This window comes from Podarcis muralis, chromosome 10 (genome assembly GCF_964188315.1).
Source record: "Podarcis muralis chromosome 10, rPodMur119.hap1.1, whole genome shotgun sequence".
In the NCBI taxonomy this organism is placed as follows: domain Eukaryota; kingdom Metazoa; phylum Chordata; class Lepidosauria; order Squamata; family Lacertidae; genus Podarcis; species Podarcis muralis.
Genome location: NC_135664.1, coordinates 22,797,988 through 22,824,420, shown reverse-complemented (window position 1 = coordinate 22,824,420; position 26,433 = coordinate 22,797,988). Strand labels below are relative to the sequence as shown.

The 26,433-nt window shown below is 42.6% G+C and overlaps 1 protein-coding gene across 3 annotated transcripts in view; it reads right to left on the bottom strand.

The window, feature by feature from the left end:
• Window positions 1-26,433, bottom strand: part of CTTNBP2 (cortactin binding protein 2) — a 112,172-nt gene that overhangs the window by 38,154 nt on the left and 47,585 nt on the right. For all 3 annotated transcript variants that reach the window (XM_028747697.2, XM_028747698.2, XM_028747696.2), the window contains exons 5-9: window positions 19,300-19,503; window positions 15,535-15,634; window positions 10,216-10,366; window positions 4,380-4,634; window positions 974-1,091 (exon numbers count right to left, since the gene is read on the bottom strand). In XM_028747697.2, coding sequence (XP_028603530.2) covers window positions 974-1,091; window positions 4,380-4,634; window positions 10,216-10,366; window positions 15,535-15,634; window positions 19,300-19,503 — 828 coding nt within the window. The remainder of the gene's footprint in view (window positions 1-973; window positions 1,092-4,379; window positions 4,635-10,215; window positions 10,367-15,534; window positions 15,635-19,299; window positions 19,504-26,433) is intronic.

Genomic DNA, 26,433 nt, shown 5'->3' with positions numbered 1-26,433 from the left:
TTTTTTCGTTATTATTTTATCATTTTTGTTAATTTCTTGTGTGCGCTTGTTAAGTAAGAAAACTAATAAAAAGCATATTAAAAAAAAAAGTTAAGTGTTAGCATTACAAACTGAATGGAAGACACCAGGCAGAATTGCCCTAGCGATCCAGTTCAGTGGATAACACTGGAAAAGTTTGCTTTGGATTCCAGCTTCAGTGTGATCTCAGTGAGAGGCCTTGTGCAAAGGACTGTGAGCTGCTGTTAACTCTGTGCTGTAGAATCCCATTGGGTCATTTTAGCAATGAAATAGGTGTGGCAAGTGGCTTGGCTCTGCATTCCACCAAGCCAACATCCCCACCACCTTTGCACTTCCCCTAAAGGTGGTGTAGTCAGTGGTTCAGTTCCACCTGGTGAGCTGCTTCTGAATATATGATAAATGAAATAATAAAGGTGTTTTATGCAACCACTCACTCTCAAGCCAATGGGATTTAATGGTGACACACGATTTAATGGACATAACAGCGGCATGCTGTACCAAATGTAGAGAATGGTCAAAAGTGGTAAATAATAGCAACAACAGCAACAATAAAAAAAAGTCAGCCTGCACTATATTTGCCTAAAAGTGATGCCAAGGTAACACTATAAAACTTTGACAAGGCAGATTCCTTCTGGATGATGCGGGACCCAATCGAAAGAGCCATGTGGCAGTAGGGAATTTTAGCTCCCATTTACAAAAGCAGACTCCATTTTGTCTGTCTGTTTAGGAGCAGTCTCCAATTCAGACGTAGTCTCCATGGCAGTAAAATGATATTCTGCCAAGGTTACATCTCTCTGTCACACACATACCCCAGTATACCCGAGAATTAGCAACATACAACTACGCAACAATATGCAATTTACAGCAATGGGCTTTTCGGCAATGCTTGGCCGCTGCACAGAATCTGCCGCTTTCCCAGAAATTTCCACGTATTCATGACTTGGCTGTTACTCACTCAGATTCTCTAGAAGCTGCTTGCAGTCATCGGTGGCAACATCGTGCAGGGTTTGGTTGCATTTATCTTCCCTCTCAGCCTCTAGTTCCCCGTGGCTACACAAGACTTCTAGGCAACTCTGGGAAGATAAGAGCAGGAGGGTTTCAATGAATTAGCTTGAGCTGAAACGAAGTTATTACCTGGATGCAGCTTTTATAGTGTCCTCATTTCAGCCCTTAAAATACATACTTCCAAACACTGAGAAATTATCTATTAAGAGGTTTGGTTTTCTGATGGGGAAAACCTTGACCAGGAGATCCCCTCATTTAATGTTTTCCTAGTTTGAATATGTAAATCTGAATTGGGAGTGGCTATGCAAACTCTGGACTGGATGAGGGCTGATAAACTGAATTTAAACGCTGACAGGACAGAGACTCTCTGGGTGAATGGTCCGGGATATAGTTAGCTGTTCTGGATAGGATTGCACTCCCTCGGGAGGAGCAAGGATGAAGTGTGGGGGTGTTTTGTGTCTGGAGGTGCAGGTGGTCTCGGTGGCTAGGAATGCCTTTTACCAGCTTCAGTTGAGAAGATAGCTTAGGCTTTTCCTGGCCCAAGAGAGCTTGGCTACGATTTGCATTGGCAACCTCAAGACTGGATTACTGCAATATGCTCTATATCAGGCTTCTACTGAGTTTCACCTGGAAGCTGCAACTGGTGCAAAATGCAGCTAGGTTGTTGGCGGAGGTATCCCATCAACATCGTATAAAACATCTGCTGAGGGAGCTTGCACTGGCTGCTAAAATGCTCCTGGATGCAGCTCAAGTTGAGCATTTAAAGGTAAACCGGGTAGCCTAAGGGACTGCCTTGCCCTTATAAAATTCGTGCCTTGCAACTGTAATCTTCCGACAGGGCATGGGTGAAATGGCTAATGCACCCAGCCATGTTTTTGGTACTATGGAAGTCACCGTCCTCAGCCACACCCTCACCTGCCCTGCTGTGTACCCTGCCTAGAATGTTTTTGCCTGGCCAGAATGTGCCGTTGAACTCTTATAAAGCTTCCTGCTCACCTGGAGGGAGGACAGAGAGCCATGTGAAGAAATGAGCCTACTGGGCAAAGGTGAAACCCACAAGTACAGTATTGCTTTGCCTGCTTCTGCTTCTGCCCTGCCCATCATAGGCATGTGGGCCCTGGAAGGTTCTCAAGAAGGGGATGTAACGCTCAGGCTGAAAAAGATTCCCCCAGCTCTATGTGGATGTCTCCTAAGTGAGAATGATGGGGTTCCCTACGCATGTTTCTCCTTTCCAAGTGCTTAGTGCCTATAATTGAATTAGCCACTTAATGAAAACCAGTTCATGGTTATAAATCTGATCTAAATTTATTAACTTAAATCATAGCTAGAAGCTTCCCACTGGCCACAAGAACTGTGCCATCTGCTGCAAACTGTACAATCTGCAAAATCGGCTTCTGTTATCAGGTGTCTTTCCCCCCAAGGATATCATGTGATGCCAGCTGTAGTGGACAGCTAAAAACAATGCTAAATCAGCTAAATCATATCCAAAGGTCAATATAATCTAGAGTTTTGTTTTCAACAGCGTTCACCTAAGAACGTTCTGCTGATAGGCATGTGAAGTTAAGTACCAAGGCATGGTGGTGATAATAATCCTATTATTTAATCCCAGCATCTGAGACCCAGACATTCTCTGTGTGTGTGTGTGTCACATTTTTGCTTCTTATGGTTAAGAGCTATCAATAGCCATTAATATATCTTCCATAAAGTTGTTGTTATCTTCCTTGGGTTTGTGTAAACCTTTCCAAAATCACCCAAGGTCCAATCCATATGTTACCTTTGCAGCATATGTTTCACAATCTGTGATTGTCACTGCCCTCACCACTGCCACCATAGGGCCCTTTTTTTAGTGGGGACTCACTGGAATTATCAGGTAGGCACCACTGCCATTCTAAGATAATGAGGGAGGCGCTCATGGTGAGTTCTGGCACGTCTTGTCTAGAAAAATAGCACTGACTGCCATCAACCCTAATGGAGGAGACATCTTGACGTGAAGGTTCTCACATGATGTAGACAGAGGAGGAATGGTGGGGATTGCCCCCACCCTTCTTCTGAACCTTCCCGAGAACAGGAGGACAGTATAGATTTAGAACAGTGGTTTGCAGAAGGGCAAGTTCAGAGGCTGCAGAGGGCAGAAGCTGGGAAATACTGGAAGAGGAACAGCAAGAAGAAGAAGCACCGGGGAGAGATAGCTGACAGACTCAGTGTTTTGGGAAGCATTCCTTACCCCGCCCCTCAGGACCATGCTTTCATTGAGGGTAGTAGAACAGAGAGCTCAGCAGCAGAAAGCTCAGATTAGCCGACGCAGGGGTGACGTAGAATAGGGGAGACGTAGGGGGGTGGGACTTTACTTGGAGTTATGCCATTATTTAGGGAAGGCTGCATTGCTTGTCGCTCTCTGTGAATTATTGAATAAATTGCTTGGTAAGATTTTTTATCGTTTCTCTGATTCTTGGCTGCCACCATGGGAGGGATCAGATTCCCCAAAGCCTGACACCCTGCAGCAACGGATCTAAATAATATTGATCTGATCTTGAGAGAAATTTACAAAAACGTATTGGAGGTACCGTATTTTTCGCTCTATAAGATGCACCAGACCACAAGACGCACCTAGTTTTTGGAGGAGGAAAACAAGAAAAAAAAAATTCTGAATCTCAGAAGCCAGAACAGCAAGAGGGATCGCTGCGCAGTGAAAGCAGAAATCCCTCTTGCTGTTCTGGCTTCTGGGATAGCTGCGCAGCTTGCATTCGCTCCATAAGACGCACACACATTTCCCCTTAGTTTTTAGGAGGGAAAAAGTGAGTCTTATAGAGCAAAAAATACGGTAATTTGCGACCCCCACCCACCGAGATTTCGACTGCCTAGGGGCCTCCACAGGGTTTAATCTGGCACTGGTACCAATGCAACAAATGGAGTCAACCATGAGAGTGTAGTTTTACAATGGCCTCAATGAGAACATCTGGTCTGGGTCAATTCTCGTGGGCCATAACCATCTCCTGTGACAATGACTTTCATATGTTAATCGTGTACTGTCAGAAAAAAGAACTTCTATGTGCTTGTCCTGAAACTTTTGGCAAACAGTCTAATGGAATGATCTCAACTGTTTTCAGTTTATTGTCTATTAATATTTCCAGTGCTCGTATTCTAGGAACATCTTTCATATCTTCCTCACCTGCTATGCAGTCTATTAAAAAAAAAAAAAAGCTTTATCAGCCCTTTCCTCATTGTTTTATAAACTCCTTGACGAATGTGAAAAACACAGAATTGACTGTATCAGTCGCGCACACACAGCCAGTGGAACAGTGACTTAATCTTGATACCACGTCGCACTTAACAATCTATTAGGCAGGCTGACTGACCTTAAAGCCTTTTGACGCTGCTATGTGGGCTGCAGTCCAGCCGTCTTTGTCAGCGTGGTTGATGAGATCTGCAGAAACAATGGGCTTTGCTTTACGGTTACAGCTGTCAACCCCACACTCCAAGTCAAAGAGGCACGAATTAGCATCTGCTCCATTCACAAAGTTTCCATCTTCCGGCTTTCCGTAGTACATAAGAAATCTTAGGCAGTCAACATTATCAGCATCGACAGCAGCATGAAAGGGTGTCCAGCCATCCTGCAGAAACAAAAAAACGGGGGGAGCTCAAAAACAACTTCAGCCTGCCGAATGGATATTTACGAAATTTATGTGTTTTGCAAAACCTGCTGTCTGCTATCTATCTGAAGCAGTCAATAGTGTCTGGCTGTAAATGTTTTGACAAAGGCAGCCCATCTGTTATATCCTCAGACAACTGTATGTACTGGTACATAATGAAAAAAGGGGTGTGAAGTACTTCAGCTCTTCCTCTGAACAGTGCTGGTGGATGTTCCTGCTTCTAGACTGAGAGGGTTCACAAATGGGGGGGGGGGCGAAAGAAGTGGGGTCAATCCTTTCCAAAGGATGCTTTTAGCAGTATGATACCAAAACATAAAAAGACCCTGGCAGAGAAGGCTGATGTAACTGTTACTGGAGTTTTCTCAGACGTCTTATCCCTTTCTTAGCAAATCTGTACAGTTTTATATAAGCACACCTCTTTAGCTCTGTGCGGTATTAAGTCTTTCCTACATTAGCATAACAAAGCGAGCACAGCTGCTCTGCAAAAGCATTTTCAGTCCTTAATTTCTTTTGATGTATTTATTTGGAATCACCAACATCCAAACTTGTATCTTTTTCTTATTATTATTTCCCCCTCTAAGTTATCATTACATTTGAGCTCACTATACAGTCCCCCCCCCCACTTCATTTAACTGCAAAACAAATTGTAAGCACGTGCCTTACTTCCAATATTCCTTATTTTGAAAGTATATATAGTACTAGTTCTCTCCCCAGCCCCTACAGGGTCAATGAGAATATCATTTTGCTAATGCATTTCCCTGCTTTTAGGGAACCCAATTCTAAACACAGAAGAGAGTAGTAAAAAAATTCATATATCTACATCTATACTCTTTCAGACCAACTCCTTACGGCCTTGTGGGTCTTGGTTTCAAACAAAAGTAAGTAGTAATGGGTTCAATTGTTCACTGCCCCATTTGACCAAATGTTAATGAAAGGAAAACACATCACTCTTATTCTTCTCTGCCATCCTTTACAGCATGGGTAGGCAAACTAAGGCCCGGGGGCCGGATACAGCCCAATCGCCTTCTGAATCCGGCCTGCGGACAGTCCGGGAATCAGCGTGTTTTTACAGGAGTAGAATGTGTGCTTTTATTTAAAATGCATCTCTGGGTTATTTGGTTCGTTATTTTTTTTCCAAAATATAGTCCGGCTCCCCACTGAGGGGGAGGTTTGAGGGAGTGTGGACTGGCCCATGGCTGAAAAAGTTTGCTGAGCCCTGCTTTACAGCAAGGCTAGCCCAAGAAATTTTACAGGGGACCACCAAATGGTGCAGACACAGTGTTCGAAACTGAGATATGAAAGCTAGGAGCTAAATGGCACCTTAAACCTAAGTTATGGGCGCAACACTAGAATGTCTAGCGCCTTTTTTTTTTTAAATAACAATAATACAAAGTTGAAAATGAATGAACTGCAGCTAAAATATTATGTTCATTTTTCACATGGTCTAGTCCATCCCCTGCCTACTCCCCTAATATTCTTAAGAGGGTCTGTTCTCTAGTCTTCAAAGGGCAGCTGGAAGTGGGGAGGCAGAAAAAGGTCCCCCTTTCCTTCCACTCTGCAGTTTTAATCTGAAATCTTAGGCGCAGCACTGCTCCCAGAGCTCAGAAACTGCTGGCACTAATGAAATTCCCTGTCACAAAATGCACCTAGAACAATGCGGGTTTCGAACACTGTGCAGACACCTCACCCCCCACCAAACCATGCTGCATAGTACTTAAGGCTTGTCAATGTATTTTGGCATCTGTGGCAGAGAACTCTGCAAAAGCCTCTCCCACCCTCTGGCAGTAAAAAAAAATCAATAATAATAAATTAAATAACGAGCAGTATGCTGTCCTTACATGACAGCCAGAATCAACTGCCTGAGGCGGAAGCTTCCCTCTTTCTAATGGCAGGAGTAGCCCTGGCATATGGCCATGAAATCCTGCCCATGGAAACTGGTCTGCATTCTGGCAAGACGTATATTTTGTGTAAATAAGTGTCGCATCACAGGCGATTTCACATAAAGCAAAGCAAGGATCTGACAGGGGGTGGTGAGCAGGGACCACCACCAGTTAAGAAATCAGCAGTCTGAAAGAGAAGAGTGGAACTGGACTATTTAGAGAGAGGGCAGCTGGGTTGTTATCAACTGCATTACACCTGCTTGGATCAGAGATTTCTGAGAGCTCTTTCTGAGGCATTGCTTCTAAATAGATCACCTTCCAAGGCCTGCAGCTTAGAACTTATTGATCCATGGTTCGAGAAATGAACTACTGACCCACAATCAATTTAACTTGGACACAGATTGAAATTATGACATTAATTTAACACGGATGACTTAACCCCTGTAGCATACGTCAGTCAAATTCCCTAGGCAGCAGACTCAAGAGTATAATCCCACACATGCTTACTCAGAAGTATTCCTACCAGTTGTTCAACTGAAACAAACATGAACAGGAAAACAGGTACAGGACTGCAGTGCCAGAGTGTTGCAAAGATTCTCATACGTATAAAATGAAACACAATTATTCAGGCTTACAAGAACCCCTCTATAATATTTTCAACATCCAGTTTTATCCCTGCTCTCCAGAAAACAGCACTGCTGCTTACCCAGTATATGAAAAAGACCAACTTTTGTAGCCCACCTAGGGCACAGATGTAGGAATGGAGGACCACATGGGACTTCAGACATGGGGATTATTGCATTAGTTTTCCTGGTTATAATGCTAGCGCTTCTCTCCCAGTATCTAATGTTCCTTTTGCACTGCATGACCTGCTGTGTTATGGAACTGGGCCTTTTTGATGGATCTACTACCAGGTTGAGCTAAAACTTATTCACACCGGAGGGCATTGTTGGATTTGTCATCCTGAAACTGCAACCTCAGCCAGTGTGGTGTAGTGGTTAAAAGCGGTAGTCTCGTAATCTGGGGAACTGGGTTCGCGTCTCCGCTCCTCCACATGCAGCTGCTGGGTGACCTTGGGCCAGTCACACTTCTCTGAAGTCTCTCAGCCCCACTCACCTCACAGAGTGCTTGTTGTGGTGGAGGAAGGGAAAGGAGATTGTTAGCCGCTTTGAGAATCCTTCGGGTAGTGATAAAGTGGGATATCAAATCCAAACTCTTCTTCTTCTTCTTATGCACATGTGCACTTCTCTTCCCCATGAAAACAACAGGAAAGAACTGTATGCTGGGATACTGCCCCAAATTTCATCATGTGAGCAGCAGTGGTGAGATCCATAAATACTGGGGAAATGCAAAACTTCTGTGATTTTCTAGATTACTGTGATTGCAAACAGATTTTTCTCTGGAAGCAATTAACATATGAGAGCTAAATGTCCACGAGATTCCACTAGTTTTCCAGAAGTGGCTGTTATGACATGTGAAAGATCACATAAAGCCTAAAAATATCAGGTGAGGAAACAGAATAAAGTGCTCTCTGAAGGCAGCCCTAGGGCTGGCATGTATAAACATCTTTGAACCACCTGTTCCACAGATCATTTCCAAACTGACCAAATCTGTCTTGTTAAGCAAGGCATGTCTAGGGACCTTTGCTTATTAAATGGCACAATGAGTGATAGATATGTTTCTGAACCATTTCTGGATGAAATTGTTCACAAAATTAACAAGGACTATGATAAAAGCTGCATTTACAAACCAGAGATCTTCAGCCTTATGCAAATGAATCCGAAGCCACGATGCCTTTAATACAGAACCTGTTCTGCTTCTGTTCCATTTCACATTTCTATTTCGCTCTCTGATTTCTGCTGTGATCTTCTACCACGTCTTTGAGTGGAAACAAATGCTTCACTCAATATACGCAGATACTTATAGTGACAGAGCAACAACCCATCCAACCTAACACTGGACAGTTCAGTCAGTACTGAGAGACACATTGGAAATATTACCCCAAATTTTATGTATAGTATGCTCCATTGAATGTAATGGGCAAATTATTATTATTATTATTATTATTATTATTATTATTATTAATAATACCCTGCCCATCTGGCTGGGTTTCTCCAACCACTCTGGGCTGCTTCCAATAAAAGATTAAAAATACATTAAATATAATTTGAACAAGCATAGTATGTTGTCACATCAGCAACAAGAGTAATTTATGTGCCTATAGCTTTGAATTTCAAACTGTGTTACTGGAAACTTAGCAAATGTTTCTTGATAGAAAAGGGATAATGGTAGACTAACTTCTTGGGAGATAGAGGCCACATGATACACCCCAAGCTTGTGTGTCCCCATGCCCCAGTCTCCTCTGTAGCAATCCAGAGGTTTGTGCTTCTGTTTTGATTAATCACAGCTTGCCATTTCATCAGGGCCCTGCAAACTGTAGTTTACAAAGCTGGCTTCTTTCAATAAACCATAGGTAAGATTCGCCACAGTTTAAGGTTTATATCGCTAAACTGTGGTTAATCCAAACTGGAAGTGAAGGCTCCCAATCTCCTTTTTGTGGCTACACTAGAGGAGAAGAGGCAATGGAGGAGGCTAGAATTTTTCCTGTCAAAATACGCCAAAAAGAACTCTTACGTCCAAATGCTGCCAACACGTCCATCACTCCCCCAGAAGCACAGAAATAGTACTGGACATGTTTTAAGATATCTGCCTAATTTTCAGGGGATGATAGCTAAGGATGATATGAACCAAGAGTACATCCTGAACTCTCCAGCAAAATTTGTAGGAGTTGTGCAACAAACGCCCTAACAGTACAGTGTTTTAAAACCACTGCTATATAATATTCATGCACTGAAATCATTCCTTTAAAAACATATGAATGAGTCCTTAGCTGGAAACGTAATTTGATATATGGATATAGGAATGGCGGGTGGTAATAAATTGGGATGATTTATCTGCTTCTTTGTTATTAGGAACAAAATATTTCTGCTCCTATATTTTTAACATATTTCTGCATCTTCCAAAGTCCAAACAACAGTGAGGTGTCAGTTTCTTTATATTCATTTGTTGTATGTTAATTTCAAAGATAGAATAAGAATCTTCCTTATTTAGTCTGATCTATTACTCTCTCAGAAGTTCCTTTTTTAAAAAAACCCAAAAGAATCCTCAGGTTTTTTTACCACCCCTTTGTAGACTGTTTCCTCTGCAGGAAGAACAAAAGCAATCTTCTCCTAAGCAAGGTGTCCTAGCTTTTGAATCAGAGACAAGAAAAATCTCTAATGAAGTTGACATCATGGAAAACAAGAGCTTATAGGAGCAGGATGTGAGTAACAACTGCTTCAGATTTCAAGTCTGTGAGGCAGGATGACAGGAAAGATAATTATTTCAGAAATCTTATGGGGAAATAAATAATTGAATGCAGTTGAAGGCATTTTACAACGGCACACAACCATATAAATGTGAAACCTTCCATTAATTCCAAAGGATTTCATGCGCTACAGCAGTTAAGATTATGAACAAATGCCTCAACAGAAGCCATTTTGACACACAGCAATGCAGCCGTTAGGGTTATTAATATATGCCTCAACCGAAACCATTCTGAAGCAGCTCACTCCTGCTCTTCTTGAAATGTTGACTTTGAAAAATGGGCTTTTAAGACTTACACAGGTTTCTGCACTTCTGTCTGCTCCAGCTTCCAACAAGAGTTTGACACATTCATTATTTCCGTTTCTACAGGCCAAGTAGAGAGGTGTCTCTCCCTTTTCAGCAGCGTGATTAATGTCAGCATGATACATGATTAATAATTCTGCACATCTAGGGACAGAAGCATTGGACATGTTAGTAGAATACCTGACCTGGAAAAGACATGACCTTTAAAATGCCATTCAGCTACAATACCTTCTCCAAACATATATTTCGATTATACTGCATCAACAAAGGTAATTGCCTTAAAACCATTATGATCAGGGACACATATTAAATCCAAAATCGGTGCCTGGATACTGAAAAAAGGCAAATTCTCTCATCCAGTTATTTGTGGAGACTTCAGCTAATGAAGTTTGAGGAATATGTTGCAGAATATTTGAATTATAACAAGCAAACTGGTCAATTTGTGTTCGCACATGTCTCCTTAGCTTATTAATATGGCATTATTTATTTGTTTTATTTATTTAAACAGATTTCATGAAGTCCTGCCTTTTTAGGGTGTTCACTCTTCCAAGCAATTAGCACGTGTTATGATTACAATAAAAACAATAAAAACAGGAAACAACAACATTAAATTAGCAGCAGTAGAATGGACCACAGTGCTGTAAAACCAGGCTGCATTTTTTGTTGATAAAAATAAAATAAGGTCTCTTCTAAAAGCCAACAGAAAGTAATCTATGCATATTTCTCTGTGAAGGGAATTCCACAGATAAGTGACCACTATACCTGACACTAGTATTCATCCATCTAATAGCTCTCTGAGTGGATCAGGGAACAAGGCACCGGATGCCAATTGTAAATCTTGGGCAGCTGCATATGGGCAAGTACCAATGCAAGGAAAATTCAAGGGCAGGAAGCAGGGGTGCCAATAAAATATTGTGGGGGAGAAGGTAAGCTCTGCCCCACATAATCAATCATATGATGCAATGCACACACACCATTTGAATAGGAATGCCCATAACTTTGTGGGGGCCTGGCCCCCTCAAATATTTTACTGAGGGGGGGGGTGAAGCCCCCACGGCCCCTACAAGTTGGCACCTATGACAGGAAGCATGCTGCCGGTCCCAGCAAGTAACAGAAGCACAAACTCCAGATATCAAATTGAGAAGTGTATTTCCAAAGAGATGCAATGAGGCCTGGCTAAACAGGAAGGCCTTTGAGATAGTGGCCATGTGTGTTCAAGAGTCTGTGAAGTGTGCAAGTCCGCGTGTGACAGGGTTCAACATGGCAGCTTCTTCCATGAACCCTGTATAGTCGGGATGTGTGGAATGTTAAAAGCTTTTGGTACAAGCATCTGATGATCAAAGCAATAAAAGCACAAGTTACAGGGTCAAAATCATGTCTTCCCAATGGAAATTCCGCTCACACTAGCCAACACCTGGTTTTGGTTGCAACCCAACTCCCTCATCTTCTGACCCTGAACTGGTCACAACCGGATAGAATTCAGATTACCTATATATAACAAATGCATCCACTCTTGCCTTTGCTCCTTCTGGATTCTAGGAAAACATTTTATTGGATTTTATACTTCAGGTAATTAGAAACCTTTGTTTAAGAACAGCACATTTGGCACTATTCATTCTGGTAGCCAGCAATCTCCTTAAATCTAAATGGCTTCACTGCAATATAATATACAGTAGTACCTCGGGTTAAGTACTTAATTCATTCCGGAGGTCCGTTCTTAACCTGAAACTGTTCTTAACCTGAAGCACCACTTTAGCCATTGCTGCCGCGCCGCCGGAGCACAATTTCTGTTCTCATCCTGAAGCAAAGTTCCTAACCTGAGGTACTATTTCTGGGTTAGCGGAGTCTGTAATCTGAAGTGTATGTAGCCTGAAGTGTATGTAACCCAAGGTACCACTGTACAGGTAATTCACAGGGGTTATGTTCTGGAGATTGCATGCAAAGCTGAAATCGTGTATAGTCAGAAGAATCCTGGAACTGTCCCTGTGCGAGCATCCCTACCTTTCTGAAGCTGGTGTGCTGAGCAGGACTTGCCTTCACAAGAGAGAGAGCTTAAGCACTTTTTCTGCAGCAGGAAAACCTGGTGCAGAAAGAGCTTTTAAGCTCCCCGCCTTGCGTGTGTTTACTTTGTGTGATTTCAGCTGGCTAGTAGGTAAAGCACTTAAAGCTGAAATTGTGCAAGTTAAAAGTACCTATGTTGCGAGTTACCGGTACCTGTATATGTAGAATGCATCTTGTTCCTTTTTAAGACCTCATTTTTTGATAGAGACTGAGGGCAGGGGGAAGAACTAGGCGTTTGCAAAACTGGGGTGCCCAAAACTGGGGTGTCAGGACAAGCAGAACAGATATGCAACAAGAGAGGTATGGTAAGAAAAGATTTAGGCAAGGAGAGGAGGCAAAGTGTTAGAAAAATTAAGAGGGACTGATAAATAGGAGGAAAAATGAGAAGCATCAAAACATTTAAGGAACAGAAGCACAAGAATCCTTAAAACTGGTGGGAGGGAAAGCAGGAAGAAATAAGGACAGGGCTGTCTGAGATTAAAAGGAAATGAAGATGAGAGCAAAAGCTGCAGAAAGAATTGAAATGTATGTAAATGAGCAGGGGTTATAGGTACAAGTCTATGGTCACAAGAGAGCACATTGCTCTCCAAATGGCAGGAAGTTGAGATCAATTCCAAGTCTCCTCTCAACTGAGTGCTGAACTCTGGGGCAAAATCTGACAAGCCACCAGACGAGATGGCAGAAGTGACACTTTCCACTGAAAGGATGTTATCTGTAACTGGAATAACAGGGTCGCCTCAGGTCAGGAATCAGTCTGATTGACAGCCCCACAGGAAAACCTGCACCACACCTGTCTGAACTATGTGGAGTTCTAGCCAATATAAATAGCATCTCAGTCATTTAAATGCCAGATTTCTGGGGCGGCAATAGTATCTGCTAGGGTGGCAAGGAAAAATAGGGCTGCCATATGTCTGAATCTGAAAGCTGGAACTGACATCCAGGGGGAATTTACGAAAGGTGGCACTTTGTCCTAGATCTTAGGCAAGCCAATCGCAAAATTGCGATTTTGTTAAACAAAAGCTCGACAACTTTCGGGGTACCCTGGTTTTTACTTTTTTGGCAACCCTAGGAAAACAGAACAGCAAAATTTGCAGGAGATACCATCTATAAGATTGAATGCACTCATAGACACAATCAAATCATCAGTAAAATATGGATCTCTGAAGTACTATTAGAATTAATCCTATTCAAGTCCAGAGAGGATGGATGGATACAAGATTACCTGAAAAGAGCTGATATCAGCTCTGTTTTTCTACAATCTTTCATAGAATAGTGAAAGAGTTTCATTTAGCAAGAAATGTAAAGTATTCAGCAGCTATGAAAGGCATATCTTGAAAGTCACTTGCTCCTCTCACAACAACATGCATACTTGTCCCATTATACTACCCCACATTCTTACTGCTCAGAGCCTTCAAAATGAAAAGGGATATAAACATAAAACAATCGAATTATCGCTGCAAAGGCTCTGGTAGTACAAACGGAACAAATGAAAACTAGTATCAGCTTATTTGCATTTGTCGTTTAGTCGTTTAGTCGTGTCCGACTCTTCGTGACCTGACCAGAACATGCCAGGTCCATGCTTATTTGCATGCAATGATGCAATCAACAAGCCTCCTCAACATTCTCTTATCACAAAAATTGTAATGTGGGAAGGATATTCATGTCAGACATGGGTATGCCCATTAATGACTACATGATTTGGCATTCACATTATCTTTCTTGTAGGCCAAAATACCGTATTTTTCGCTCTATAGGACGCACTTTCCCCCCTCCAAAAATGAAGGGGAAATGTGTGTGCGTCCTATGGAGCGAATGCAGGCTTTCGCAGAAGCCTGGAGAGCGAAAGGGGTCGGTGCGCACCAACCCCTCTCGCTCTCCAGGCTTCAGGCAGCTATCTGCAAGCCTGTGGAGTGCTCCTATGGAGTGAAAAATACGATAACCCACCCAATGCACACAAACTATTTTTTTATATAGAGGAGGGTCTTGAGTGTAAGCTCGCAGGATAGGAAATGGCACTAAACCCAGAATAAAATGCCGAAAGGCATGTTTTCTTAGAGCTAACTAATGAGACTTACTTTCAAGTAAGAGTAGTAAGGCTCTGAGTTTTATTTTATTTTTTTGGTGAGGGGGAGGATATCAGATCACTAGTTTGCAGAGAAGAAGGAGGAGGAGAAGAAGAAGAAGAAGAAGAAGAAGAAGAAGAAGAAGAAGAAGAAGAAGAAGAAGAAGGAAACATGAATTCAGCAAATCTCTTTAAGCAGACTGTTAAAGGAAGGTCTCTTACCCCTTTTTCAATTATAAGTGTGAAAGCTCTGAGATAGGCTCACATTAGAGAATCTAGCTCACAATACTATACTTCTCCTATTTCTGGGGATATTTAAACAGTTTCTCACACCTTGATAACAGTGAGGAACTGATTTGTGGATAACTTCAGCTTCCTCACCTTACCGGCCAATCCCAACTGACACCCCCCCCCCCCAAAAAATATATCCTTCCATGGTTAAATATAGTACACAGATATTTCTCACAAGAAAGCAGTCAGCTTTTCAAAATTGTAATGTATTGCTTCAGTCAGTTACCATCAAAGTCCTACAAAAGTGTGCCTTTATTCCGTTTCCTCAGGCACTGCGTTAAATGAAACATCCTTGCTCTTTGACATATTATACCCCAACTGAGGGGGCTTTTTCTGTAGGCAGACCACTTTCTGAAGGATCAAAGGCAAAATATCAATGAACGCAATTTCCCCATCAGCTGCCAGCACATGCTTTTCATTTAATTTTTGTGCTCAAAGAAATGGTTGATAAGGCTTTCAGTAAAAGCTTGACCATAAATCCGTCCAGAGCTCCCGTTAAAAGATGCATTTTTAGAAGCCAAGACCCATTTTTCCCATTTGAAAGAACGCTATTATTTATTAAATTTATAGGCTGCCCTTCATCTGTAGACCACAGGAAGGTTTACAACATAAAAATACAAATATATAACTTAAAATGTTGCAGTATGAAGTATGAAAGCGAAACCTTTTTTGCAGCATGGCTTTATTGTAAATCATAGAAACTCGAGAGCTTTTTAAAAATCCCCAAACATCTCTACTTCTAACAGAAAATCTCATAATAATATTACAACTGAGGATTATAGGCAGGAATAAGTCTTTAATTGAGTACGTTTTTCTCTCGCAGCTTGTGCACCCCAATACTTAAAAGATTACAAGGAATTCTGTGTCTGGAGAAACACATAATTGCCACGTTACTTACTTGCAATGTCCCTGAGCAACTGCTGAACACAAGGGTGTAAAGCCATTTTTATCAACAGGATCAACGTGAGCTTCTGAAGTCAGCAGCAATCTTACACAATCTAGGAGTTGGAAAACACAAAGGCATATTGATATATAAGAGGGAAGTGGCGGGGAGAGATAAGGGTCTGAAAACCAGAGAGCATTCCTCAGAAATTGTGCATCTACAGTATGTAACCATAAAAGTTCCTTTGGCTATCTGGTTGTCCAACTGTTGAAACAGAGTGCTGGACTAGATGGGTCTTCGTATGTTCTTATCTACCAAAGGCAATATTCTGTATTGTGATGCCAGCTTGCTAGGTCACCTGGGCAAGGCAAACTTATCCCACATATATAGAGAGAGCAAATTAACAAAGTCTTCCCATTCACCAAGTTCTTCTTTATTTTTATTTTATTTATTAGATTTATATAATGCCCTTCTTCATAAGATCTCAGGGTGGTTCACAGAATAAAATACAGGATAAAAGCAAGTAAAAAATTAAAACAAAAGAAGCAAAACAATAACCTCCTCTTCCCACAGACACATTTAAAAGGCCACAGAATATTATTGAAAAGAAACGTTTTCACCTAAAAATACATAACGAAGGCACCAGGTGAACTTCCCTGGGGAGAACACTCCACAAACAGGCAGCCAATACAGAAAGAAAAACCTTTCTGAGACTTTTAATGCTTTAGACTATACTGGAAATTTTCCAACTTTGGATTTTGCTGTCACAAGATTTGGTGATGGCCGCCAGCTTAAGATGACTTAGTACATGGATAAGAAAAATCCACAGAGGAGATGTCTATTGCTACAAGTCATGATGGCTACATTCATGATCCCCATTCAGAGGCAGAATGTCATTTGCCAAGAAGAATCGATGGGAGAGGTCTACTACCTTCATGTCTAGCTTGTGGGAGACTTGTGACTGGCCACACTGGGAAACTGGCAACTGAAACGTTGGTCTAATCCAATAGGATTCTTCTTATGTACCTCCAAGATTCCCTTGCAATCACGGCCTTCCTTACTGTACCCCCACTCCAACGGCTTTCTATGCTATCTCTTGCTCAAATCTGATGAAGTGCTTATAGGATTCTGAGGCTGTAAGTGTCCCATCCTGACCCAAGTGTAGACACATCTATGTCTACAGGAGAAGGAGATGAGTGTAGAAGGGCTGAAACCAGACCCCAGAATTTGGAGTTTGGATTTGATATCCCACTTTATCACTACCCGAAGGAGTCTCAAAGCGGCTAACATTCTCCTTTCCCTTCCTCCCCCACAACAAACACTCTGTGAGGTGAGTGGGGCTGAGAGACTTCAGAGAAGTGTGACTGGCCCAAGGTCACCCAGCAGCTGCATGTGGAGGAGCGGGAAAGTGAAACCCAGTTCCCCAGATTGTGAGTCTATCGCTCTTAACCACTACACCACACTGGAGCTCATGTGAGGGGCGTAATTGCTCCCCTGTGACTATACAGAATATTAACGTCTCACGTTTTCTAATCTTAGGGCTGCAAGATCAAGTTGTTCAGGATCTGCACTGGTTCATGGTTTGATCCTGCCATTTCTCTCTGGAATACAGAGCAACAGTTCAGCTTTCCAACAACTTTGCTAAGCTAACAGCTTGCCCAAGGTCACTCAGTGAACTTTAATGGCCAACCACAGAGCAGAACCTGGATTTCTCTGCAACCACTCCTCTTTGCTGCCATAAATAAAATATTGAACTTGGTACTGATATATTTACTCATTCTGAAAACAAATCCAAATTGTTATCGTCGTGACAGCCCACTGAAAACCCCCAGCTTGTCTACCTCATTGTGTGTCCCCCCCTGTGATCGCTTTCATTCTTTGTTTTAGGCAGAAGAAACACAGCTATCAAGTTTCTGTCCAAATTGTACTAGTTTCTCAGTGGACTGTTTTGCCTTCCTTCCAACATATACAAGTCTTGAATATTCACCAGGAGTGATAAAAATTATTTGACCATAAAAGCTTTCCATTTGCTTAAACTGTGTTGAAATGTCTCAGCAATACTTTGATGTTAATACTGTTTTCTCCATATAATTTCAGAATGAAAGATCAAGGGCATGCCGCCAATAACAGTGGAATCCCAAATTCTCCAAGTGTACCTATTTTCCAGGGACAGTCCTGGATCTACAGAAGCTGTCCTGGTTTCTGATTTGATCACGGAATGTCATGGTTTTCCTTACGACGGCCCTATTTTCAGTGGAGAAATGTTGAAGGGTATGGCAGGATGCCCCTATTTACATCAGAGAAATGTTAGAGGGTGTGGAGTTATGTGACCCCCCAAGCCAAGGAGATACGTAACTATACAACCTTTAAAAGACATTTAAAGGCATCTAAAGGATTTTTTAAAAAAATGTTTAATGTTTTATTATGTTTATATATGTTGGAAGCTGCCAAGAGTTGCTGGGGTAACCTAGTCAGATGGGTGGGGTATAAATGATAAAATTATTATTTATTGTTATGGAAAAGGATGTCCCTATTTTCATCGGATAAATGTTGGAGGGTATGGAATCCTATAAAAAGGTAAAGGGACCCCTGACCGTTAGGTCCAGTCGTGGCCGGCTCTGGAGTTGCGGAGCTCATCTCACTTTATTGGCCGAAGGAGCTGGCGTACAGCTTCCGGGTCATGTGGCCAGCATGACTAAGCCGCTTCTGGCGAACCAGAGCAGCGCATGGAAACGCTGTTTACCTTCCCGCCGGAGCAGTACCTATTTATCTACTTGCACTCTGACGTGCGTTCGAACTGCCAGGTTGGCAGGAGCAGGGACCGAGCAACGGGAGCTCACCCCATCACGGGGATTCGAACCGCCAACCTTCTGATTAGCAAGTCCTAGGCTCTATGGTTTAACTATACATGTCTACTAAAAAGCCCGGCTCCCCACAACAGTCCAGTGAGACAAACCCCTAGGTAAGTGTGCATAGAAGGAGTGGGAAACTTTTGCCTCGCAAGCCAAATTTGACCCTGGTTCCAGTTGGCCATTTGCCCCCAAGCAAATCCACCTGCTCCACACATGACATTACATGTGTGTGATACTGCTTTGAAATCCTGACAATCATCACCTGATGTCACGGTGGCATCAGGCAATTAACTGCCCACCTGTCCAAAATTTGGCCAAGAGGTAGGCCCACTCACCTGACCAGTTTTCTCACCCCTGGTGTCTAGTGCTGCAACCTTAGGCAACCCTGCCCTCGTATGCATGGGAATAAACCCCACTGAAATCAAGGGGACTTGCTTCTCCATAGCCATGTTTAGGATGTCACTGTTAAGTACGCAGGGTGGGATTCAATTAATGAGTCCTATTGGTGGAAGTCCTGCAAGAGGACTTCTGGTTGTGCAACGGGGGCTTCCCCCTATCTTCCCACACTCCCAAAAATGGGCTCAGTGGGTTGTTAGGGGAAGCCTAGAGAAAGGAGAGTGGGGATTGTTCTCTCTGGGAAGCCAAAATGCTGGTGGAACAATCAGTGGTGTAGCATGGGGGGTGCAGGGGGGGCCGGCCGCACCGGGCGCAACATCTGGGGGGGGGCGCGCGCTCGCACTCGCAGCTCTCTGCCCCTACCTGGCTCACTCACTCTCTCTCACTTAGGGGGCGCAAATTACTTGCCTTGCCCCGGGTGCTGACAACCCATGCTACGCCACTTAGCGCACTGTGGAATTCCTCCCCTGAACTACAAAAGCACATATAAACACAGCAGATAGTAAAGTCAGGGCACGGACAAAATCCATACCTGTATGTCCATTCATAGCAGCAGAATACAAGGCAGAATAGCCATCTTCACAGGAGTCGTTAATGTCCAGACCTTCTTCATTAAGCAGCATTGACAATAAAGTTACATTTCCCTGGGCAGCAGCTTGGTGAAGAAGGGTGGGCCTGCCACCCAGGGGGACAGGACCACCACTCATTAATAAAGGGGTTAGGGAGGGAGACCAGCCTGCGAGTTAAAAGCAACATCAATTAGAGAGAACACACATGAAGAAGTTAAAGCTGCACACTTTGAAAGCTATTTCAAAAGTTCTACAAATGAAAACAGATAACCTGCCATTTCAGCACATATACAAAAATTAGCACAACTTTTTAAAAAATAAATAAATCCTGGATCCAAAGATAGCTTCAAATCACACACATGCTAACTGAAACAATTTCTTATTTAGGTAAGCTCAAGGAAACACTCCATCCACTTTTGGTACGGTGCCATTGCCTAGATTTTGGTTTTTTTAAAAAAAAGATTATGTTTTAGTTGAAAAGCTAGCTCAAGTTATTTTGGTTTAAATTTAGCAAAAAAAAATTAAAAAGAGGATTGAGATAAACTTTGCATAGGTTTAAAGTTACATATGATTTTAAAGAGTCATTTTTATCAGTATTCTCTTAAGAAAATCTGCTTAAATCTATGCAAAATATGACAGGCATTTTAGTTGAAAGTACATTTAAATCTCACACGGTGCCTACTGTCTAAGCCTGCTTGTTACTCAGCTGGCCTAAACACTGCACAGAGTCATCTAAAATGTGGCAGCAGCACCGCAACTTCCTTTGTGTTTTACAGTAAGGACTAAAGAGCAGCAATTAATTAATTACATCAAAATGACTGGCAAAAGCTTCCACATCGCCCAGTAAGAAACGCAAGCAACAGAACAGAATTATAGGAAATTATAGGAGTTATCTTGGATAGACATTCCAGGTATCAGACGTTAGCAGCTTTAGAGGAGAGTTTATTAAGGGCATGAAGTCTGCTGTATAGGGTGCGGAAGACTTTGTGAACTCTTCCTTGATCAAAAGGCTGCAAAAGGAAATAGAAAAGGGATTTGAAAATAGATATCGCTTCTTGCAACTGTGGACTGCCGATCGACAAAGGAGAAATTCCAAAGGGATTTCCAACCTTTATTGAGGGTCGGGTTATAATCAGGTTATAACAACTGCCCACACTGTAAGCCAGGCATGAGGAATTTGAGGCTTTCCAAATGTAGTTGAACTACATCTCTGACCATTGGCCATGCTGGCCAGGACTAGCTGGAATTAGAATCCAATGATATCTGGAAGGTCACAGGTTCCCCATCCTTGCTATAAATTGGAAAGATCACGAATTTTAAACACCAGACTTGGTAATATTTGTATTGTAAAATATACCGTATTTTTTGCTCTATAAGATGCACCAGACCACAAGACGCACCTAGTTTTTGGAGGAGGAAAACAAGAAAAAATATATTCTGAATCTCAGAAGCCAGAACAGCAAGAGGGATCGCTGCGCAGTGAAAGCAGCAATCCCTCTTGTTGTTCTGGCTTCTGGGATAGTTGCGCAGCCTACATTCGCTCCATAAGACGCACACACATTTCCCCTTACTTTTTAGGAGGAAAAAAGTGAGTCTTATAGAGCAAAAAATACAGTAATTTCTATGGCCTCCCTGATGTAGAAAGTATTCTACTCTTGTTTTTCTCAACTTAACAGCCATTCATTAAGTTATCTATTTCCAACTATTGTAGGGTTTGGCCATCTCCAAAATTTTAAAAAGCTGCCATGAAGTATAAGCAAACCGACTCATAAACATTACATGTCTCAATAAAGACGGTGTTTAAAAGAGGAGAGATTTTTCTCGTAACAGAAAACAATCATTTATGCCATGGATAATAATCATAAATGTATTAACTGAATTTAAAAGAAAAATACAGAAAATGGGCCATAGCAGAACTGCAATGGGTCTCATTGGTCTTGGACACTATATTAAGTGGGCAGCTACTGGCCAATGAGAAGGTTAATGGAAGGCACTAACAGACTGGGGGACAAAGCTAACTAATGGCAGAAGATGATGGACCAAAGGGAGTCAGAGGATTGGATGGGCACAAAGGTTAAGTGCAGGCAATAGGCAATAGAATAACAGCTCTGCTTATCTCCCTGGAGGTACTTACCTTGGGGTTATTCGGTTGCCACTAATGACAACATCAATTTCCCCCTCCTTGACCAATACTACTTTGCCACTAAACAGTTCAGGGGTGGACAGCACAGAAGGGGTGGACAGGATGGAAGTAGGGAGAAAACTCTCTCTAGGAAACTCCAATAGAGTTTCAAGGTCAGCCTCTCTTATTAGAGATGTCCCCACTATCACCCCTAGCCCAGCAGGCAAAAGGAGCCAAACTTAGAATTCTTGGTAGCCCAAGGAAGTTGCTTAGTTGCTTGCAGCACCAATGATCAACTACAATGGATCCTTAACAGAAAGGTTGGCTTTGATTAAACATAAACACATGGTGTTGTTATATATTGTTGTTGTTTAGTCGTTTAGTTGTGTCCAACTCTTCGTGACCCCATGGACCAGAGCACGCCAGGCACGCCTGTCTTCCACTGCCTCCCGCAGTTTGGTCAAACTCATGCTGGTAGCTTCGAGAACACTATCCAACCATCTCGTCCTCTGCTGTCCCCTTCTCCTTGTGCCCTCCATCTTTCCCAACATCCAGGGTCTTTCCCAGGGAGTCTTCTCTTCTCATGAGGTGGCCAAAGTATTGGAGCCTCAGCTTCAGGATCTGTCCTTCCAGTGAGCACTCAGGGCTGATTTCCTTAAGAATGGATAGGTTTGATCTTCTTGCAGTCCATGGGACTCTCAAGTGTGTGTGTGTGTGTGTGTGTGTGTGTGATGAAGAATCCATTTCATCAGGTTCATGAATGGCAGGCTATTATAGGAAGTTGTGAATATTCAATAAAGGAAAGGAAGAAATAGAAAAAAAGGGAAGACTGAGAGAAAAGAAAATAGTTTTTTATATAGTTTTAATGATTTCCTTTCTATTTAAAGAACTACAAGTCATCACAGAAAGTTGGGAATATCATCTAAACTTTGCGAAAGAAAGAAAGAAAGAAAGAAAGAAAGAAAGAAAGAAAGAAAGAAAGAAAGAAAGACCTAGCAGAAAAAACGGATAAAATCTAGATGAAAGAAACCTTTATATTTTAACTAGATTGCTTCCACATTAGAGTCCTTTAACATTGCTGTGGCTTTGCTTTTCCCCAATTAGCTGCTATGAATAAAAATGGGCATTCCAGACAAGCAAAAACAGCATAGGTTTCCAGCAATTTTAATTAAGTTTCTTCACTGGAGGCCAACCCATTTTATTCTTCCTTGATGGGTGCAGGAATGGTGGTGAACAGCCTCTTAATTGCCCCTTGAATTTCTCACAGCACAATCCTATGCATGTCTACTCAGAAGTAAAATCCACTGAGTTCAAGGGGACTTATTCTCAGCTAAACATGTATAGAACTGCAGCCTCAATGCCTTTTTTGGTTCGCATTGATGGGAGGAGGGTTAATTACTGCTTTTCTCTCAAACTAGAAAATAGTGTGTTCTCGCTTTATAAAATATGAAAAGAAAAATAATTAGCATAAACCAGTAATTCTTTTTCTGGCCCATTTGCAAGACTAGAAGGGATACTGGGACAATTAAAGAGAGGCTATTCATGGTGAATTTAAGAGGTTATTCATCACTAACTACCAGGGCCATTAAAAGCCTCAATGGTGTTTTGCTTATTCACACTGGACAGGTTGGTTTTGCGGTTGCATTTGTTTACCCCCCCCCCCGCAAATCACCACAAAACCATTGGGGGAGGGAACATTAAAACTGCTGGAATACAATGGGCTGACTATGGCATTACTGGGTGTCTCTTTAGAAGTGAACGATGAATGGGGAATTCCTGCTAGTATGGAAGCAAACTTCATTTGTGTATGTTTATAATGGGACGCGGGTGGCGCTTGGGACGTGGGTGGCGCTGTGGGTAAAAGCCTCAGCGCCTAGGACTTGCTGATCGTCAGGTTGGCGGTTCGAATCCCCGCGGCGGGGTGCGCTCCCGTTGCTCGGTCCCAGTGCCTGCCAACCTAGCAGTTCAAAAGCACCCCGGGTGCAAGTAGATAAATAGGGACCGCTTACTAGCGGGAAGGTAAACGGCGTTTCCGTGTGCGGCTCTGGCTCGCCAGAGCAGTGATGTCACGCTGGCCACGTGACCCGGAAGTGTCTCCGGACAGCGCTGGCCCCCGGCCTCTTGAGTGAGATGGGCGCACAACCCTAGAGTCTGTTAAGACTGGCCCGTACGGGCAGGGGTACCTTTACCTTTACCTATAATGTTAAGCTAATCAGGCCTTGAGAGCTCTTGAGAGTCCCATGGACTGCAAGAAGATCAAGCCTACCCATTCTGAAGGAAATCAGCCCCGAGTGCTCACTGGAAGGACAGATCCTGAAGCTGAGCCTCCAATACTTTGGCCATTTCATGAGAAGACTCCCTGGAAAAGACCCTGATGTTGGGAAAGATGGAAGGCACAAGGAAAAGGGGACGACAGAGGACGAGATGGTTGGACAGTGTTCTCGAAGCTACCAGCATGAGATTGACCAAGCTGCGGGAGGCAATGGAAGACAGGAGTGCCTGGCGTGCTCTGATCCATGGGGTCACGAAGAGCCGGGCACGACTAAACAACAACAACCAGGTCCAGCAGCACTGGCAGGAAGATGCACCCTGTCGCAGGCCTAATTCAAGGAGCCCTTTTACTGAACCTGTTAGACAATCATGATTATCTGGTTTATTTTCCTTTGGGTGTCAGGCTGGTAGAGAGAGAGTGTGGAGGAACAAAATGGAGATTCCAGCAATAAGTACTTGATTTAGCACTTATTTAGGAATGGTAGCAATCAAATGTTGGGATGCCATTTGTAACTGTTGTTCAGATGTGGGTAGAGTGGGAAGGTTAAAGAGATTTTTGGCCATGGCTACAAACACAGGCGAAAGCCATTTTCAGAAAAAGCTTTTGAATTCCATCTTAGCTTTTTAAATGAGTGCAATATCTTTTCAGTCATATAGATATTAGATAAAGTAGGTTTACTGTGCACTATAGCAGATCCGGATATTATTAATATTGCATTCACCTTCCCGGCAGAGCTTAAATTTTATCTTCTTGGTGAACTGCTTTACAAATTAACAGGGTCCCAGCATGGAAAGCAATTCCAGGCAAGAGCCTGAAACACACATGAAGATTACTGCATGCAGCAATCACACACACACACACACACACACACACACACACCCCACTGCATGTATGAGTATTGGAAGAGGAGGTCCATGTAGGATTAACATATGAAGCAGGAGCATGAGAAAGCCTTCCAAAACATAGCATATACAAACTAAGCAATAATAACTGCATTGCATATTTCGTATGCAAATCCCACTGTTAACGTAACATTGAATCGGCACCGATTTTTAAGAGTTGGCAAGCAAGAAGAACCACAGGTTTGTATTCATTCAGGAAAATGCATAACAAAATTCAGAGACATGAGTAAGCTTTGTGGTTTCATATGCAAGAAGTTAGCAAATACGAAGCATCTGGGAAAGCGTGCTGGACATGCAGTGATGGGAGAATGAAAGGAACAGGGGGGGAAAACAGCTTCTGGCATCAGCTTCAGATTGTGGAGATGATTAATTTCAGAGTCTATTACCAACCTCTCCTGCACCCCATTCACTTTATGAGCAAACCACATCACAAAAAGATGAATCAGATCTGAATGAACCAAATAAAAACAATGTTGATTGAAAAGTGATTTTAAATAAATAAATAAATAAGAACAAATCTAAAAAGAATGGATAATCCCAAGGGCATGGGAAATTCAATTGCTTAGAGCCATTTTAATATTTATGTTTCCCCCCGCAAGTCTGAATTGTAAACTCAATTGATATTCATTGGCAAAATAATGAAGGCTATTCATTGGCATTAAGAGAGCTGAATCATGAAGGCTACTTACAGAGGTCTTTCAAAGTGGCCCACAGCTAATAGGGACTCAGTTGACATTTCATACTTGCCAAAAGTATGAAGACACACAAGAGACCTGCACTGACATACAGAATGAATTTGGTAATGGTAAGGTGGCCAGGCAGCAGATATAACCAGTCTTGCCTAATTCCATGTATACTTTTTAAGATATCTCTATGATGGGAATCATGCTAAATGTAGCTGGTCACATTCATCAGGCACAAAGAGCAAAGGCAGCAACACCCAACTTTGTAGCAACCCTCAGTTCTGGTAGGCTACATCGGCTGCCATCTTAAATAGGATTGCACAGCCTCACTTAAAACACCTATGGAACAAGCTCAATTGTACTCAAGTGACAACTGGCAGGCTCCCTGAATGATCACAACTTGGGGAAGCTCATGGCGCGTATGTGGGGTGGATTGGATCTAGGAATCTTCAACATGGGACTCGAGATATTCAGAAAAATCTTTGGATTGATTGCACAGCACTTTTCATGATAAATAAACCTGAAACTCAGACCTGGCTGTACTGCACAAACCTGCTGTGTGACAGCAGCATGTTAAAACTTCCGTTTGAATTGCACACATGTGCAGTGGCAAAGAGTGGGGACAGGGCGCAAAATTGTCAGCGGCACAAAATTTCAACACCCAGTGCTACCTCAATATAGCTGTGTGCTTCTGTCGCTGGGGTCCATTGAAAACATCTTCTCCACGTGAAACCAGGAAGTGAAATTTCTAGACAATGGAACAACTCTTCTTTTCTTATATCTGCGGCTACGATCTCCTGGGTGACGCAGGTGCCATTAGGCAGCTAAATGCACATGCGTTCTCTGTCTGTTTCCCTCCCACTCACCCCACCCGGGCACTGGCAACCCTAGCTATGCCACTGCCTGTGTGGCAATGTTTTTGCATTCTTTCCTGATGACTGTCCTTGAGCTTGGTCCTGTCTATCTGTGACCATGCACAATTCTCACGTTAAGCAGAATTACACGAATACACAGCAATTGTGCTGATGTTGGCACACTTGTACCTTTGGGGAAGTCACAGGCTGCAACCCTCACTGTAATCCTTATTCACTGTAGCTCTGTCTTACCCCATAGCCATA